Below are 18,837 nucleotides of genomic sequence, written 5' to 3' on the forward strand. Positions count from 1 at the left end.
TTTTTAACCTTTAATAATACCAGCAGACAGCCAGGGCTCTCTGTAATTATGTTTACAGCATTCGGTGAGATTTTCTTTCTTGAGAAAAATTAACATCTACTGTAGTCTACCTAATATGTATCCAAATTGAATCAAGACCGGAATAAAACCACAAGATTTAAATTAAAATTGTATATATATATTTTTTTTTACATTTTACAATGAACAAAAAAAAAGTCACAGGTTTAAAACAACATGAAGATAAGTGATCAAACTTTTAATTGTTTTGCAAAGAACACTGAACGTGGTTTATAGACAATGCTAAATCATGTAATGAAGATTTCATTGTAAATATGATCATAATTCCACATTGTTGATAATCTGTCTCCACCCAGAACAAGGCATTTCAAACAGCAAACAAAATGAGGCAGGCCATGTCAAGACAGAAAGATTCATTCTTGTTTTATTGAACAATTTACATTAAATGAGAATTTATTTTCTCTGGTGTTAGGTTCTTAAAATGTTACAGTTTCAAGGTTCTATTGACTACTTGAATGCTTAGTCTTGCATAATACAAGGCAAAAAAGAAACTATCATTCAAAATCATCTGTTTTGAAGACAACACTTAAAAATACCATATATTTACAAAATGAGGGAAGTGAGGGGATTTGGAGTGGAGAGTTCACCTACAACGTTGCCTCGATAATGAGACAAGCCTGTTAACTCATGGAATTTTAAAAGAAGTGCACAGACAAGAGGCAGAACACCCCTCAACGCTTGCGACGGCCGGGAGATGTGGACCTGCAAGAGAAACGGGAGACAGACTATTAGTGCAATCACTAGAACAGATCACATCCAGAGCTTCATACACACACCTTAAACAGCTGTTGGATCAACACTGAATGAGAAAAGGGGGGAAATTATATCAATCTCAGTAGCACTTGAGAAGCACAGCCCAACCATTTATGGATAACTCGGCTATTATACATTCAACATTATGTGACTGCAAATTTAAATGTACCATGTTAATTTAAAATGAACTTGAACCTAATTTGAATTGCAACAGTTGACATTCTAAATACTATTGATCATTCACACACAAAAAAGCAGTTCAACAATAAAAGAAAAAAGTAGAAAGAAAATGGATACTACCTTGATCGTGACTTAGACTTGTGTTTGCGGCTTGCCTTCTTACCAGACTTGTGAGATTTTTCCGTTGACCTTGATCGACTACGTTTTGATTTCTTAGACTTTTTTTCTTTGCTAACCTCAGGGGAAGGGGACCTGCTCCTGCTGGACTCTGAATCGGAATACTTCTTGCTAGCTTTGGCGGAGCCTTTCTTGCTAGATTTGCTGTCTTGCCGGGAAAACCTCTCACTGTGAGAGTCAGTCCTCTCGCTCTCTTTTTTACGCCTCAATTTGCTATCGTCTTCCTCGTCCCTTACTGAACTGCCCTCGCCCTCTTTCTCCTTGGCCTTCTGTTTGTCTTTCTTTTTATCTAATTCCTTCTCTTTTTTCTTCTTCTCCTTGTCGTGGCTCCGGCTCCTCTCTTTCCTCCTGTCTCTGTCCCTGTCCTTGCTGGAGGCTTTCTGTTTCCGCCTGTTGCGGCTCGTACTGCGACTCCGGCTGCGCCTGCGGTCCCTGCTGCGCCTCCTCTCTCTGCTGCGGCTGCGACTGGCTTTGGACCTGCTCCTGCGGCCCCTGCTGGATCTGCGCTGCCGTGATTGGCTGCGCTTCCTGTGACGAGAGGAACGTTCGGTGCTCCGCCTCCTGTCTCTGCCCTTGTCGCGCTCTGAGTGATGCCTGCGAGAGCTGCGACTTCGGCTGCGCCTGCGAGTCCCACGAGAGGCGGAGCGGCTGCGTCGCCTTTTCCTTCTAGGAGAGGAGGAGCGGGAGGAGCTACGAGAGGATGAGGAGGATGAAGAGGACCGGCTGCTGAAAGAGCTAGAGCTGGAGGTGCGGCTACGTCGCTCACTCGGCGAGGGGCTGGCACTTCCTCCGTTACGCCCTGTGTGCTCTTTGCTTGCACGCTTGACCTCACTGACCTCAGGCTCACTACGCGACCTGCGTCGCTCTACTGTAGGCTCTGCCTCCCTTTCCCTAACTTCCTGTTTGTGTTTGGAATCTGTCTGCTCCTCATAACCTGCCCTCTCTCTGCTCACCCTTTCCGATGCCAAGTCTTCTGAAAACACAAACACAAAAAGTTACTGTATACACATTTTACAAGGTGGAATAATAGTTATGTTCTTTGTCAACTAATAACACAAAATAAACAATTATTAATTAAAGAAAATACACACTACCGCAAAAAATTTTGGGGCTTTAAATTTTTATATATACCGTAATACCTCAAATAAAGACCGGGGCCTTTATTTACCTGAACTGCAGATGGTAGCCGGCTTTTATTTGAAGCAGGCTTTTATTAGAGGCAGGCCTTTATTTCTAATTCGCGATCCCCGCCCGCCCGCCAGCCAAGTTTCCATGGTGACGCGTCATGCTTGGCACGTGTTCACCACAGCCAAAATAGCGCTGTATGACAGATGTAGCGCTTTTATTTCTAAATATTAACAAACTTGCTTACCATGTCATCAACTATCTTCTATTCTGACTCTCAAATCCGTGTAAGTGAGTTTGTTTTGTCGTTTAAAACCCTTTATAAATTATCTTGATCTGTAACGTGAGATGGGCACCGCAGTTCAGAGATTCCTGTCTTTTGGATTTGTTACGTTACAGCGTGTGAATTCTTCAGTTTCTCCCGAAATACATGAAAGTGGCCGGTGAACTGGGAGAAGAATAGAGTAAACTTTATAGTTACTTACACTGTGTATCTGATATGAATAAAACACGTCGCCAAATATATTTGAATGGATTGTTATTGCTGCTTCCATAGACACCATTGTGTATTTTACAAACTATAAATGTATTGTTTTGCTATAAATCATATCTATTTAAATGTCTGAAACCTAAAATAAACATGTGGTTAAAAACACTGAATAGTTGTGATATGACAACCGCTGAGCGAGTCCGTCTTTGAGTGTACACAAATTTTTCCCCGGCCTTAATTTGAGACCGGCCTTTATTTGTCCGCGTTGACCACGCCCCCGGCCACTATCAGAGGCCCGGCGTTTATTTGAATACCGGTCTTTATTTGAGGAATTACGGTATATATATATATATATATATATATATATATATATATATATATATACACACACACACACATACATATACACACACACATATACATACATACACTGAACAAAATTATAAACGCAACAGTTGTTTTTGCCCCCATTTTTCATGAGCTGAACTCAAAGATCTGAGACTTTTTCTATGTACACAAAAGGCCCATTTCTCTCAAATATTGTTCACAAATCTGTCTAAATCTGTGTTAGTGAGCACTTCTTTGCCGAGATAATCCATCCACCTCACAGCTGATTAGATACTGATTAGACAGCATTAATATTGCACAGGTGTGCCTTAGGCTGGCCACAATAAAAGCTTTACTGTATTGGGGGGGGGGGTATCTGGTGTGACCACCATTTGCCTCACGCAGTGCAACATCTCCTTCCCATAGAGTTGATCAGGTTGTTGTTTGTAGCCTGTGGAATGTTGGTCCACTACTCTTCAATGGCTGTGCGAAGTTGCTGGATATTGGCAGGACCTGGAACACGCCGTCGTATGCGCCGATCCAGAGCATCCCAAACATGCTCAATGCTCAAGTTGACATGTCCGGTGAGTATGCTGGCCATGCAAGAACTCGGATGTTTTCAGCTTCCAGGAATGGTGTACAGATCCTTGCAACATGGGGCCGTGCATTATCATGCTGCAACATGAGGTGATGGGTCGTGGATGAATGGCAAAACAATGGGCCTCAGGATCTCGTCACGGTACATCTGTGCATTCAAAATGCCATCAATAAAATGAACCTGTGTTCGTTGTCTATAACATACACCTGCCCACACTATATCCACCATGGGCCACTCGATCCACAACGTTGACATCAGCAAACTGCTCACCCACACAACGCCATACACGCTGTCTGCCATCTGCCCTGTACAGTGAAAACCGGGATTCATCCGTGAAGAGAACATCTCTCCAAAGTGCCAGACGCCATCGAATGTGAGCATTTGCCCACTCAAGTCGGTTACGATGACGAACTGCAGTCAGGTCGAGACCCCGATGAGGACGACGAGCATGCAGATGAGCTTCCCTGAGACGGTTTCTGACAGTTTGTGCAGAAATTCTTTGGTTATGCAAACCGATTGTTGCAGCAGCTGTCCGGGTGGCTGGTCTCAGACGATCTTGGAGGTGAAGATGCTGGATGTGGAGGTCCTGGGCTGGTGTGGTTACACGTGGTCTGCGGTTGTGAGGCCGGTTGGATGTACTGCCAAATTCTGCGAAACGTCTTATGGTAGAGTAATGAACATTCAATTCACGGGCAACAGCTCTGGTGGACATTCCTACAGTAAGCATGCCAATTGCACGCTCCCTCAAAACTTGTGACATCTGTGGCATTGTGCTGTGTAATAAAACTGCACATTTTAGAGTGGCCTTTTATTGTGGCCAGCCTAATGGCGGCCATACACTGTGCGATTTTCGTCCGATTTTGAGCCGAATTCTGACTCGGGTCGGACCGATTTTCAGCTTTGTCGTGCGTCATTTGTCGTGCAGTGTTCGTGCAGTGTACAGGGAGAAACGAGAGGCGATTAACCTCTCCCGATCGATAATCAGATGGTCGGATGAATTTCTGGCATGTCAGGAATTTTGGTCGCTCCTCGTGACTATATCGCACAGTTGAAGCAAAGCTACGAACCGATTGCCCTAAACTCAGTGTTTTTTCCCCCACTGCGCCTGCGCGAAAACAGAAGTTTAACCAATTCATCTGCAGCAAAAATAAAATAAAAACGAAAAGAGGGAGATCTTTAAGTTCTGTAGTTCAAACTAGCTACAAATTACTGTTGCTTACCTCCAGTTCGTGTTGCAAAATGGATTAACCATATGTTACCCACGTCTTCCAAGCCACCTGCGATGTAACGCCCCTTTTATTAATTTGTTAAACAATGTTTTTGAAATAAACCTGTTTTTAATTTTCATTGATTAATTATTGCAATGTTCAGACATATTATAGACTGTTAATAGTTATTTATATGCCTATAATTCATTGTAATCGACCTAAATGTTTTAGACAATTTTCAAAGAGGAGGAGTAAGCTTCTATGTAATATTTTATTATCCTCACAGCACGTTGGTTATGTGCTGTGAAATTATTGCGTGGCAAATTAATTATAATAGCGGATCAATTTAATAATAAAATTAGCCTAGGCCTCCCCTAATAATGATAATACAATAATACAAACAATAATCATTTAATACATAAATTGAAAATGCTAAATCATCTTGATATAGATAGCTGATGCTTGTTTTGACAATATCTCTGGATACATGATATCGTCTATAGGCGCAATCCAGGTTTATCGCAGATATTTCACACTTATAGTGTGAGCAGTGAAGTCGCAGCTCGATGATCGGACCATATAGTGTAAGCACATAAATCCTGAACTTTGGCTTTACATTGCATGCGATTTACTCGGTCAGTGTGAGTAGGTACCGTGCTGAAATCGCACAGACATCGCACAGTGTATGCCCGCCTTAAGGCAAACCTGTGCAATAATCATACTGTCTAATCAGCATCTTGATATGCCACACCTGTGAGGTGGATGGATTATCTCGGCAAAGGAGAAGTGCTCACTAACACAGATTTAGACCGACTTGTGAACAATATTTGAGAGAAATAGGCCTTTTGTGTACATAGAAAAAGTCTTAGATCTTTGAGTTCAGCTCACGAAAAATGGGGGCAAAAACAAAAGTGTTGCGTTTATAATTTTGTTCAGTGTATATAGAAAAAATGTATTTAATTGACCAAAGGTATCAACATTGATGCATGTTTCTTAAGCACCAAATCCACATACTGGAATGATTTCTCATGGATCATGTGACACTGAAGACTGGAGTAATAATGCTGAAAATTCAGCTTTGCAATCACAGGAATAAATAACATTTTAAAATTGAAAATTTATATTATAATAAAACAATATATATTACAAAATATACTTTATAACATTCAATAATATAGTGTATTTTTTTTTTTTTTGACTTTTTTATAATTAATAAAAATAAATGAACAGGCATACATTCATTTATACACACATATATATATATATATATATATATATACACACACACACACATTAACTTTTTATAAATTAAATATTAAAAGATATAAATCAAATGTATATAATTTATTTAGATTAATTATATACACATTTACATATATTTACACAAGTTTTTTTTGTGATAAGGACAGTTTGCTGCTGCTGATTATATTTATAATATACTTATATATATTTATATTAGGGCTGTCAGTTAAACGCGTTATTAACGGCGTTAACGCAAACCCATTTTAATGGCGTCAATTTTTTTATTGCATCATTAACAGTCTTTTTGGCCTAGCAAACGTAGTTTTCACATGCTTTTGCAACAGGACGCGGCACGCACGGCGCTGCGCTATGAAACCAAGGGGGTAATCCATCCGCCGGAAACTGAAGCTTCCTCTGGGGGCCGCCATTGTAGCTGGCTATCACCTACTGTTAGCATCCCATTGACTCCCATTCATTTTGGCGTCACTTTGACAGCGAATAACTTTACATCTGAGGCATCCAAAGACTCAATTTGTCCATTATTTATTTCTTAAGAAACGGGACAATGGATAAAAGGCTCCATTACTTTGTATCTTACGTTATGGTCCCGTAGAAGCCGTTTTTGTAAAAATAGGCTAACGATTGCGTCATAACCACAGGACGCTCTGTCGCACAGTAGAGACATTACCGTATAGACAGAAGTAGAAGCTCGTAGGCAATCGTTTACTGTCTATGAGGCAATCGGGTGGACATGGAGGCATAAAGTCAAGGGAGAAGCCCATAGATAGAGAGTTCATAAAAGCAACGGGACAAAATATTTCAACAACAGATTTGTTTCAGATTTCAATTCAGATTTGTCTCGGCACAGCTACTAGAAGGTCAGAACGGTTGCTCACGTGACAACTACGTCATCAAGCTCAGTTTGAGCCTGCGCAGTGCGCTTGGCTATCAGGAAGTGAGTGCTTTTATGGGCTTCAACTTTCTCCGTTGAAATCTATGGGGTCGCTGTGTCCATTTCTTTTACTGTCTATATGAAACCCATTGATTTCAATGGCTTGCGCCGCGCGAGGACGTTTTGTTGCTGCGTCGACCAAAGCGCAAGCGGATCTAGCTAGACCGGAAACAAAACAGGCACGACGCCGCACACACTTGTTTGGGCTTGCGCGCCGGCCAAATAGTAGGTTAACGTTACGTTTTGAGTGGATGACGAGGGCGAGATGCCGAAATGGATGCCAATAAGATTCTGAATGGAAAGTTTACTTTAAAAAGTTGCCAAATGGTCCCATTGACAACACCAAAGTGATGTGTGTTTTGTCGTTGTAACTGAGCTATCATCATCGCAGCACGTCCAGTCTGAAATACCACTTGATGGCCAAGCACACACACAGCTGATGCGAATTCTCCGCCCCCTCGTCAATATCAGGACCTCTCAGTATTTCTTTCACCCTTTTATTGTTGGACAGTGTTACATTGTGTGAGAGATTATTTGCTCCAAGTGAGAATGTTAGTGTGAAATTGAACAGTATATGCCAATGTTGTTTTCAATAAAAAACATTTGCACAAAGCAAGCCAATCCACTTTTCCATGTTGATAAGAGTAAAATGAGGGGAAAAAAAAGACAAAAAGAAATCAAGAGACATTTAGAATAGATAAAAATGTGCGATTAATCGGGAGTTAACTATGACATTAATACGATTAATCGCGATTAAATATTTTAATCGTTTGACAGCACTAATATATATATATATATATATACACACACACACACACTCTCTCTCTCTCTCTCTCTGGATGTACCCACCTTTTATAGTCTGAACCTCCAGTGCCAGCCTCTCCTGCAGCTGCTGCTCCTCCCTCTCTTTGCGACGGAAGGCATCCTGTTTCTGGCGAATGCGGTGCTGCAGCTCTTCATCGTCTGTATCCGATGAATCCGATCCTTTCACACTCCGCTCCTCATCCTCACTCTCGTCCGAGCCGTACTCACCCAGCCCTCCTGCGGCAACAAAGCCCCCCTCTTATAACGGACTGCAGGAGCATAGCATTCATAGTCGCAAGCTAACAGTCCCTCCTTTCTCACCTACTCGACTACATAAAACTTCACTAAAGCCCACCTTAGTAAAAGAAGCATGCGTTTTATAATCTTCTATAAAGTGTTGCTGGAAGCTAACCATTTTGAGAAGATCTGCTGCTTGAGCTCTTGAGCTTGTAACAAAGTTCATTAGAGAGCTGAGAACCCCCACACACCCGTTTACTTCCCCCCCACCCCCCCGGAGGACCTAAATGTAAAGACACTTACCAAGGCCGGTCAGAGAAGCCAGTGCATTTGACTGTGCCAGCTGTTTTGCAGGAGCTTTGATTCACATCAACAACAGGAACAACATGTTAAAACACATACAGCCACCACTTTCGAATAGGCAAGAGTCTCTAGAGATGAGGGTACACATATGCACTATTCACAAGAGCTGCCTTCGGCAAAAAAAAAAAAAAAAAATTAACAAAAAAAGGATGGAGAGAAGAAAAAGGTTATCACACAAAATCTGTCAAACAGGCAAACAATGGAGGAGAAAACCAGTCTGTACTAATGCAGTGTCACTTTCGAAATGATATGCCATCTGGCAAACACAGAAGTGAGGAAGTACTTGTTTTACAGGAAGTAAATCTAAGAACGGATTTGACTGGGAACCCTTTGAAAGATTGCATTTAACTGCATCTATGTGACCATATCCACCCTCCCTCTGCGGTTTGTTTTCATCTTCTGTTGCATTAGCATAGAATGGCCGATGAAGAAACATACTTTTGCTTATCAAAGTATTACCAAGGTGCATCAGTCACATAAAAAGTCTTCATATATTATATATATCAGTCAAAACATAACCAAGTCTAATTTCTGTGAAAATGTGGCTCTTCCTCAGAATTAAACGTGAAGGCACAGTTGCACGGACAGAAGAGAAAAGGAGCAGACCTTTAGTGGCTCTGCGATGAGTCTCTTTAGCCAGTAAGAAGATCTCCTCATTTGTGACTTCAAGGAGAACTTCGGTGAGAAGAGTTTTAGTCATCAGCATCTATAAGAAGCAAATAGGAACGGTGAGAAGCACAAGTGATGAGAGTGGACTGGCGAATGCAAAGACAGAGGATTGTGTGAACAGACCAGCTGAAACTCTTTCTCCTCTTCTGTCATTTCTGGTTCACTTTGGTCTTCTTGAACAGGAGAAGTTCTGCCACCAAACTCCATTCTCCTCCCGGATTCGCCATCCTCGTCGGCACCATCTTCACCATCCTCATCATCACTGTCCTGAATTAAAGAGGAGTAGATGATTGGACCAGAGACCACATGCTTGCAGATGACATTAGCGCCGATAGGTATTTTTGATGTTAGGGTGCAACAGCTAACAAGCAATGTAACAACTTAAAAGACTCCATGAAATTAATTGGAAGTTTTGTGGCTCAGTCCCTGTCAGATAGTTTTAAGGTCATCTATGTGCTAGTTTATGCCTATAAGTTGTAGCAGATATACCCTACTGTTCGAAAGATTGGGGCAGGAAAGTTTTCATTTTTTGAAAAAAAGTCTTTTATGCTCACTATGACTGCATTTGTTTGTTCAAAAATACAATAAAAACAGTAATATTCTGAAATATTTTTGCAAATTTATGTAACCGTCTTCTATTTTAATAGTTTTTAAAATGTAGTTTATTCTTGTGGTGCCAAAGCAGAATTTTCAGCATCATTACTCCTTAATTCTGAATTCCTTCAGAAGTTATTCTAATATGCTGATTTGGTGCTCAAGAAATATTTCTTATGCTATGCTGCTTAATATATTTTTTTGAAACTAATTTATTTTTTCAGAATTTCTTTAATGAATAGGAAGTTCAACATTTTTCTGGTAATAATGTACGTTTTTTAATTGCCAGTTGATTAATTTAATGCACCCCTTTCTGAATAAAAGTAGCAATTTCTTTATAACATTTACTAACCTCATATACTTTTGAAAAGTTGTGTACACACTCAATGTTTCAATGGAAAATACATCAAGAGAAATAAAATTGTGCTTGATGAGCCATTTCATGGGGTCTTTGAATTACTTAAGATAATAATGATCATGTCAATGAACATTTGTGCATGTCAGTGAACCCTGGGACAACAGTTGCCAAAGTAACCTCAGCAGGTTCCTTCGCTGTAAACAGATTATGAAAAAGATGCTTACAAATTTGCTCTTGCGTGGCAACCGAGGACCATCACCTTCCTCCTCTACTATATCGCTATCCCTTTCATTAATTGCCATTTCAGCACGCTCTTTCTCCATCCTCTCCTTCTCCAACTTTTTCTGCTTCTCACGGTCCATCTTTTCCAGGCCTTCTCGAATCCATGCCGGCAGGGTCCTCCGTTTAACAGCATCTAGCACCAAGACAGTGTTATCATGTGCATCCCTCTATAACAGCAGTTTTTCTTAAGGCTGTGACACATCAAGTTGACGTCAAAGAACTAACGGCGACAAAAGGTGACGGAGTTGCTGCCTCATGTCGGCTGCGTCTTGGCCAAAAAGCTGCACTTGAACACAAAGACAACTAGCACAGCGTTTCCCAACAGGGGTGCCGTGCAAAAACTCCAAACATTTTAAAATTGCTAAAATGTGTAAGAAAAAAAAAATTATATTGTGTACCATCAATCTCGGATCTCTCTAATAACAAATAACCCACACATATAATAAAAATGCAAATTGTAAGTTTTCGGCGTTGAATTGCGGGGGTTGCGCATGATTTAATTCCTGTGCTTCATTCCCAGTGCATATAAAGCTGCCTCTTTTCCATGGCTTGTTGCGCTTATGGTCAAATCACACTAAAATATTGTCACAACGTCCGTCCGTATTCACATAAACACGTCGGTTATGTCTGTGCTGTCAAATTAAAGAACACGTAACAGAAAATGACTCGCTGCTCTAGACTAAAGAACGCTTGTAGCTTTAATAAGGATTGATCTATATTTAATTTACAATTTATGCAGTGAAGACTAAAGTGTTTGATAACTTAACTCAATTTCTGTGTATATAACAATGTATATTTTTTGGAGCCTAATAAATGTTAAAATTGATAGCTTTCAATTATACTGTAGTGTTGAATGGCGATAATGTGTTGGTATCAGTGATACTGGCCTTAATACATAAAAATATGCCATTAAACAATCATTTAAAATCTACTGTATGTTGTTTCTACATTAATTTGTAGGGCTGGTCCGAATACCATTTTTTGAGCTTCGAAGCTTCGGTAGTAATGAACATCAAATATTCGAAGCTTCGGATTCTCTATATGTCTGTCTGTCCGTTTGCATTTTGATTATTTCGAGAACCGTTCATCCAAACGACTTCACAAGGAGTGCAGTGCCGTATTTGGTGCAATATAGATAGACAGGCGAGACGCGACAAGTTCAGAATTAATAAACTTTTAATAAACTACAGAACAGCACAAGCGGGAAGCGCGCGCGCCTCACGCAAGCAGAGCTTATATGCTCCGAGAACGGACACTGCACTAGTGATTTAAAACACACACACACACACACAGGTCTGTTAACTTAAATATTAGACTACCTTATTAAAAATATTGCTTAAGTTAACAGACCTGTGTTTTATATCACTAGTGCGTGCAGTGTCCATTCTCGGAGCATATAAGCTCTGCTCGCGTGAGGCATGCGGCCGCGTGCGCTTTATTTAAATCTACCCTACTTTGTCAGTAATTTGTTAGTGAGACAAATATTAGACTACCTTATTAAAAATATTGCTTTTCTCACTAACAAATTACTGACAAAGTAGGGTAGATTTAAATAAGCGGCGCGCCTCACATGAGCAGGGCTTATCTGCTCCAAGAACGGACACTGCACGCACTAGTGATATAAAACACACAGGTCTGTTAACTTAAGCAATATTTTTAATAAGGTAGTCTAATATTTTTCTCACTAACAAATTACTGACAAAGTAGGGTAGATTTAAATAAGCGGCGCACCTCACGGGAGCAGGGCTTATATGCTCCGAGAACAGACACTGCACGCACGCACTAGTGATATAAAACACACACACAGGTCTTTTAACTTAAGCAATATTTTTAATAAGGTAAAGTCTTATAATATTTTTCTCACTGACAAAGTAGGGTAGATTTAAATAAATAAAAACGAAATTTAAATATAGAAAAAGGAAAAATAAATGAATGAACTGTAATAGCCTAAATAAAGAACACTGTAGCAATAACAATAAAATAACATCACAAATTTCAATTTATATTTCGCAGTAGATTAATAATAACGGGTAAAAAGGATATACATTTTGTTTCTATTATTCTATTTTCCACAATGTCAAAGCAACGCAGCTTGACCTAAAACACAAGCTCAGGCATGCACTTCTGTCCATGATACAAACTCCGCTGTTCTGCGCTCTAGCCAGAGAATACTCCCGTTGCAGGAACACTTTTAGTAGTCCAAGAAGAATCAAATATATTTATTAGGTAGCTATAACGAAGTTATATGTTAAGTATTATATTTCACCAAATTTTATAGTGTAAAACATATTCAAGCGCGAATGAGAACAGTTTCGAGGGGGATGCCAGGTGCGAAAAAAACAACAACGAATATTCGAATGTTTCATTTTCAAATCGAATACCAACCCACCGAACGAATACTCGAATATTCGAATATCCAGGTCCAGCCCTATTAATTTGGAGATTAACTGTGAAATTATTACATTATAAAATATATTAAAAACTTATATTATAAACAAGCTATCCTGTACAATTATAACAAAATTATCCCAATATAAAAACACAAATACACTTAGTGAGCAAACATTTAGGTGAGATTTGCAATGGTAATTGAGCAACGTTTATATATGAATAAAAGCCTTAATTAAATATGTAATCATATAAAGTGATCTCTTCAGAAGAAATGACTGATTCCTAGACCTTCAATGGAAGGACAATTAAAAAAAATAATATAAAAAATATCTATATGACAGTTGGCGGTTCTTCCCTGTGGCATTTAAAATCAATACATTTCAAGGTATCATATCAAAGTATCAACACTAGTGTAGGGTGCCACAAATCTTTGAACATTTTCAAAGGGTGCCGTGACTGAAAGAAAGTTGAACTAGTGCATGCGTGTAAGGAAATAAATGTCTAGAACAGCAACACTTGTTTGCCAATTTGAATATCAATCATGATGAGGCTCATGTTATGAAAATATTCGTGGACTAGAATGCTCAGGTAAGATGATGTAAAGTGTACGGTTAATGTTCATTCCAAGTGATTGCGGCTCAAACTCCTGGGCATGCTGAAAATCAGCCGTTATTACAAAAATTGAGCCTGATCTAAAGTTTGGGAATTTCTTTAACGGAGACCGAATAAAATGATGCTCTGCAAAAATGCATCTAAAAGTTCATACATAAGTTAGTTACAGCAATTATTTATTGGTATAACCAAAGTATTAATCGAGAAGGAAAAAATTTAAATATTTCGGTGGAAAAATTAAAACATAGATAAAATAGATAATAAAGAAAATAATCAATAGATTAATCGATTGAAAAAATAATTGTTAGTTCTAGGGATGGGCAACGATTAATCGCATCCAAAATAAAAGTTTGTTTACACATAATACATGTGTGACAGTGTGTATAATTATTTTGTATATATAAATACATATGCATGTATATACATTTAAGAAATATTTGCATGTATATACTGTATAAATATATATACACATAATTGATATTATATATAAATATTTTATATATTAAGAACCCATTCTTCTTAAATATATGTGTGTATTTATATATACAAAATAATTATACACACACACATATTATGTAAACACAAAGTTTTATTTTGGATGCAATTAATCACGATTAATTGTTGCCCATCCCTACCCAGCCCTATGTTCTAGCCCGACCCGTCGACTTGGTGTGTTACGGCCCTTATGCATCTGCATCAATATTTATATTCACCAAGAGTAGGCGTCTCTGGTTTTATTCCCATCTGGTTGGGGGATCTGGGCCGTTCTGGTCTGAAGGTAGGAAGACGGTCTCTTCTGTTCTGCGGTCCTTCAGGCCAATAAGGTGCGTGAAACCCGGTGGAGGGGGGTCCATATGCTGCCCCCGTTGGAGCTGCTCCATGCTAAGATGAAATGGACATAAATGTAACTAAAACAGACATTAGAAATTGGAAATAACTTTTGATAACCTAAGCAAGCGTACCTGATAATCAAACTGATTGACACCAACTGGGCCAATAGGGTAAGGCTCAGGCTGACCCCCAAACCCATGACTGTTTTGAGGAAAGCCCCCATGATGTGGGTCTCCAGGAAATTCCAAACTATCTTGACTGTTACTGTCTTCTGACGGGTTGACGACATCCATCGGTCCTTGGCCAGAAGGAATCCATGCTTGTTCTGGAGGGGGATGAGGAGGCTGGCTATGCATTGCCCACTCTATAAACAATCCGCAAGTAAGATCATATTTTAAACACTTTTAACATATCAGCTATGCACTTATGATCAGCACTGGCATGTTTCAGTAGGAAAAAGTGTTTAAGTGGGTATTTGAACATGGTATGCTGTTCAGGGTGTCGTTTTATCAGGTGATGAATTAAATCAGTTGTAATAAAGTCTCGATATTTCAGCTGAACACATTTTGCTACACTAGCAGCATTTTTGGTGACGGTAAATTGCATTTACATTGCTAAACACACTTATTTGTTGTAGCTTATACAAGTGGTGCGAATTAAACACACTAAAAGGCATCAGAAAAGTGCTAATTAAGCATTACCATTTCAGTAAATGATTTTGGCAGAAACTAAAAAAAGAATTTCTTTGATGGTTTGGCCGAATATCTTCGGTTTTTGAAATTCTGATGCATCACCATAGTTGATCCTTTTGCAACACTTTAGCTGCAGCCTATAGGAAAAGGCTACTTCTGCTTTTAATCAAATGATACGCTGGAACGCCAGTGTCTCGTGAACGCACGTACGACAGTTAGCGGAAGTTAAGAGATTACAGTTTGTAAAGTTTAAATATGGATAATTTTCTTACACAAACGCATCGCTTCAGAAGGACTTTATTAACCCCCCGGAGCCTTGTGAAGCACTTTTATGATGGATAGGTGCACTTTTATGGACTTCAAAACAGAAACAGCAATTAACTGCCATTATAAAGCTTGGAAGAACCAGGACATTTTTAATATAACTCTGACTGTATTCGTCTGAAAGAAGCATCATATACACCTAGGATGACTTGAGGGTGAGTAAATCATGGGCTAATTTTAATCTTTGGGCGAACTATCCCTTTAAGTACATCTGAGCAAAATGAATTATCAAACAATAAAAAAGTAGGAAGGGGACTTGGTTCTATCCATTGGTTGTTGACTGGATGAAAGCAGATCTGAATGAGAGCTTATAGTCGATTGTAAGGAAGGGGCGGGGTTTAAGCGGACATACAACACCACAGAGAAGTCTGTCCTTTCATCAGATGATCAAGTTCATTTAATTAAACATATATAAAAATATAACATGCTTGGATTAACTGTTCACAATAAGATCATTAAGATAAGATGCATTTATACAATTTCCATTTCATGGTGTGACACAAACAATGCAGTAAGCAATGAGTCTTAAAGTGGACGCAAGATTTACTCAAATTTTTTTTTTGACATTCTCTATAAAATGCCCACTGTCAAACTGAAACATTTTTTCTCACCTGGTTGCCAACCCCTGCCAAAATTGGGATCGCCTGGAAAGGCACCATGGTTATTATGGGCTGGAGGTTCCATGTTCTGCATCTCCTGGCCATTGGGCTGAATCACTGGCTGGTCGGCAACCCCTCCGGTGGACTCTTTCTGAGCTATCCATGCTTGTGCTAGAGCAGCCCAGTCCACTTGACCTGCAAAACAACCTAGCAGTTTAAACAACTGGAGTACATGATGCATGTTATTATTATCTCAGTCAGATAAGAACAACGGCCTAACCTGGATCCTGCTGATGCTGAAATGACTGCATCCACTGCTGCTGTGAGCCCAGAGGCCACTGAGGCCAGGGTTGTCCTCCCTGGTCCCACATCTCTCACCTTGTGATTCCTGTGCCAGAAGCCGATTTGTCAGATTATGCAGCTCTAATATTTAAAAAACATTTTGTGCAATACACACGCAAATGTGCATGAAACAAACACATTATTTGCACACAATTAACAGGGAACAAATGGTGACAGCAAATAGAGCATTTAAGACTTGTTTCGACTTGCAGTTTCCTTATAAGGACATTAAAAACAAACCCTCCTTTTTCATTGCGGATCATTAATATTTGTAATGCAACCCGCACAGCTGCAGTTCCGAAGACACACACAGCAGAGAAAACACAATCGCAATAAGAATACTGAAAAACCAGACTAGGATGGAACATGCACCCGTGCTTTACAAAGTCTTTCTGAGCATTTACCTTTCTGTATTTCACTGAATAAAATTATGAGTAAAAGGAACCCAAGCGTCGTCGTCAATCTGGCTATGCAAGCGTTAGGCCGCGCGTCTACAACATCAACACTCATTAAAAAAATATTCAAGGCTTTTTAAACGCACGAAATGTACTAGTTCCCTAATCGCCGCAATTGATCCAAATGAGAAGCGCACGACTCTGAAAGAGTTCGCTCAAGAATTACAGACACGTTGCGATTCCTTACCTCTCCACTTCTCAACAGTAAAATGGCGATGAAATGATGACCCGGAAACAATGCCAACAACAGTGACCTCACCCCACAGGCCCTCTAGTGGATATACGTGAAGATCATATCAATACAAATAAATTAATAAACACTATTTATATACACATTTTTCATTATTATAATTATTATATATTTTTAAATAACAATAATAATCCTCTAAAATCAAATAAGAACCAAAAAGAATAACTGAAATTGTCTAAACCTAGCAAGGAAAAATGCTCGATAGATTACCCTTATAAAAGTATATAAAATGTAATGCTTGTTTTATACATACAAATTTCATCAAGTCTATGGATGAATCTAAGTCAGCAGTTTTCAACCTTTTTTTTTACTCAAATGTCCCCCGCTGCCCAATATATTTTTGGTACTTCTGCATTTTGCTGCTTGTAAATGCTGTAAAATATTTTAAATTACTTTTTATTTAATCAATTTCAATATGCTTAGAGTTGAAATTGTGTTATTTATGACTAAGACAGGTTTAAAATTCATATTGATTAACATTTTAAGGCAGTATAAAATCATGATTTTTACTGGGGACACAAAAGGCACCCAAATCCCAGGAATGACCCAATTAAAATTCCCTCATACACCAAGGTTTTTTCAGGACTATGGAATTCCTGGTTCTTAAATAAAAATATCTCAGCTTCTTGATTTTTAGTTATTTTATAGCATGTTTTGTCTGATAATGAACAACTGATAATAAATCTATATATCAGCTTTAAAAAGTCAGACCAGGACCCCAGCAGAATGGAAACAGTGTGACACCTCTGCATATTAGAAATCAAGTTCAAATATTACTAAGCATAAAATTGGTTAATAGGTTTTGATAATTATTATGGAAGCCATTTTTAAGACTCTTATAATACTTTAGAGACTACGTGGAATTTCTCTTACTACTGGACCATTTAAATGAAACAGTAATGTGGAAATGTGATTCAGTTGTTGGAATAATGCCCAGTTACTTTCTCAAAATTACCAGTTCCCATATATTGACAATAAACATACTAGACGTATATTGTTATAAGAATGTAATGTAATAGTATTTCCTTTTAGGTTCTCTGGTTGCAGTTTGTGAATTCTCAATTAAAGACAAGAGCGCAGTGTGGTATTGGTTGTTTCAGTGAGCAATTCAATACCACACTGTTACTGAAGCTTGTGTGGAATGAAGAAATTTTAAGGACAAACCTTCAACAAACTAATAATGTAAAGCACCCAATAGTTGAATACACCCGACATTCCAGAGAACCTCTCTGGCATCTTCAACAAATAATAGCAGATAAATGCACACACTAGGACTGGTTCAATAGCAAGAAATGCGATGGCCGTCACTTAAATAAAGCTCTGATATCCTATCCATCATACAGATTCTAGTATCTAGTTTCTAGTGTCCAGCAACAGGGAATAAAATTCACCCAGCCACAGACGAGTGTAACACTGTGCTGCCACCCCAAACAGACAGAGTTGCATTAGCAAGAATTACAGAAGAGGTTACATGATGTCAAGCAAACCAGAAACACAGCTGGGTCAAAAAAGATAACAAGCATCATCTCTAACCACTTGTTATGTCTGCCCTTAAGGTATAAAGAAAAGCAAAAACCCTCTCCCACCCTGACATGTCTTCAGATTCAGCAGGTTCTTTTGAAAGCAAAAGCATCTCCACCAATCTCCCAAATCAGGTTTCTCTGTCAGTTCAGACTGAGGGAACACATCCTATCATTAACTCACATTAAATCCCCGGCACAACATCCCCGAACCAGAGCCCTGCTTTAAAAATAGACACACGCTTCAAAAAGATTGTGCACTCTTGTTGGTGTCTTTACTCTGTTGTAACTGATAACTGTCTAACAGCTTGATTTGAATGTCACAGAATGAGGAGAGGAGGAAGGGAGGAGGACGGGATCTTTTCGGACGTTGCCCTTTTCTGG

General features: G+C 39.1%; 1 protein-coding gene across 3 annotated transcripts; it reads right to left on the reverse strand.

Moving 5' to 3' along the window:
- Nucleotides 1-419: 419 nt before the first annotated feature.
- On the reverse strand, nucleotides 420-16,944 carry pnisr (PNN-interacting serine/arginine-rich protein). Of its 3 annotated transcripts, none has more exons than XM_056258510.1 (12): nucleotides 16,871-16,944; nucleotides 16,167-16,264; nucleotides 15,899-16,081; nucleotides 14,403-14,635; nucleotides 14,154-14,322; nucleotides 10,380-10,570; nucleotides 9,327-9,470; nucleotides 9,141-9,240; nucleotides 8,475-8,528; nucleotides 7,980-8,171; nucleotides 1,132-2,158; nucleotides 420-780 (listed from the first exon to the last, which is right to left on the reverse strand). In XM_056258510.1, exons 2-12 carry the CDS (start codon nucleotides 16,255-16,257, stop codon nucleotides 750-752), a joined length of 2,415 nt encoding a protein of 804 aa, XP_056114485.1. In that variant the 5' UTR covers nucleotides 16,258-16,264; nucleotides 16,871-16,944; the 3' UTR covers nucleotides 420-749. The 3 variants fall into 3 exon arrangements, with proteins under 3 accessions (XP_056114485.1, XP_056114483.1, XP_056114484.1); XM_056258508.1 differs by having other exon boundaries at nucleotides 1,132-2,161; XM_056258509.1 differs by lacking the exon at nucleotides 16,871-16,944 and adding an exon at nucleotides 16,633-16,653 and having other exon boundaries at nucleotides 1,132-2,161.
- Between the last annotated feature and the right edge of the window lie 1,893 nt (nucleotides 16,945-18,837).

Source organism: Rhinichthys klamathensis, unplaced genomic scaffold (assembly GCF_029890125.1).
Source record: "Rhinichthys klamathensis goyatoka isolate OS25496 unplaced genomic scaffold, OSU_Roscu_1.1 h1tg000152l_1, whole genome shotgun sequence".
Lineage (NCBI taxonomy): Eukaryota > Metazoa > Chordata > Actinopteri > Cypriniformes > Leuciscidae > Rhinichthys > Rhinichthys klamathensis.

Excerpts from the sequence above, each read along its gene's own strand:
- pnisr (XM_056258508.1), bottom strand. The coding sequence starts at position 16,257 with ATGTGGGACCAGGGAGGACAACCCTGGCCTCAGTGGCCTCTGGGCTCA. Across the intron at positions 14,636-15,898 it reads TGGCAGGGGTTGGCAACCAG|AGTGGGCAATGCATAGCCAG; the intron begins GTGAGAAAAAAT and ends GATTGTTTATAG. Across the intron at positions 9,471-10,379 it reads TGCCACGCAAGAGCAAATTT|GACAGTGATGATGAGGATGG; the intron begins GTAAGCATCTTT and ends TCTTTAATTCAG.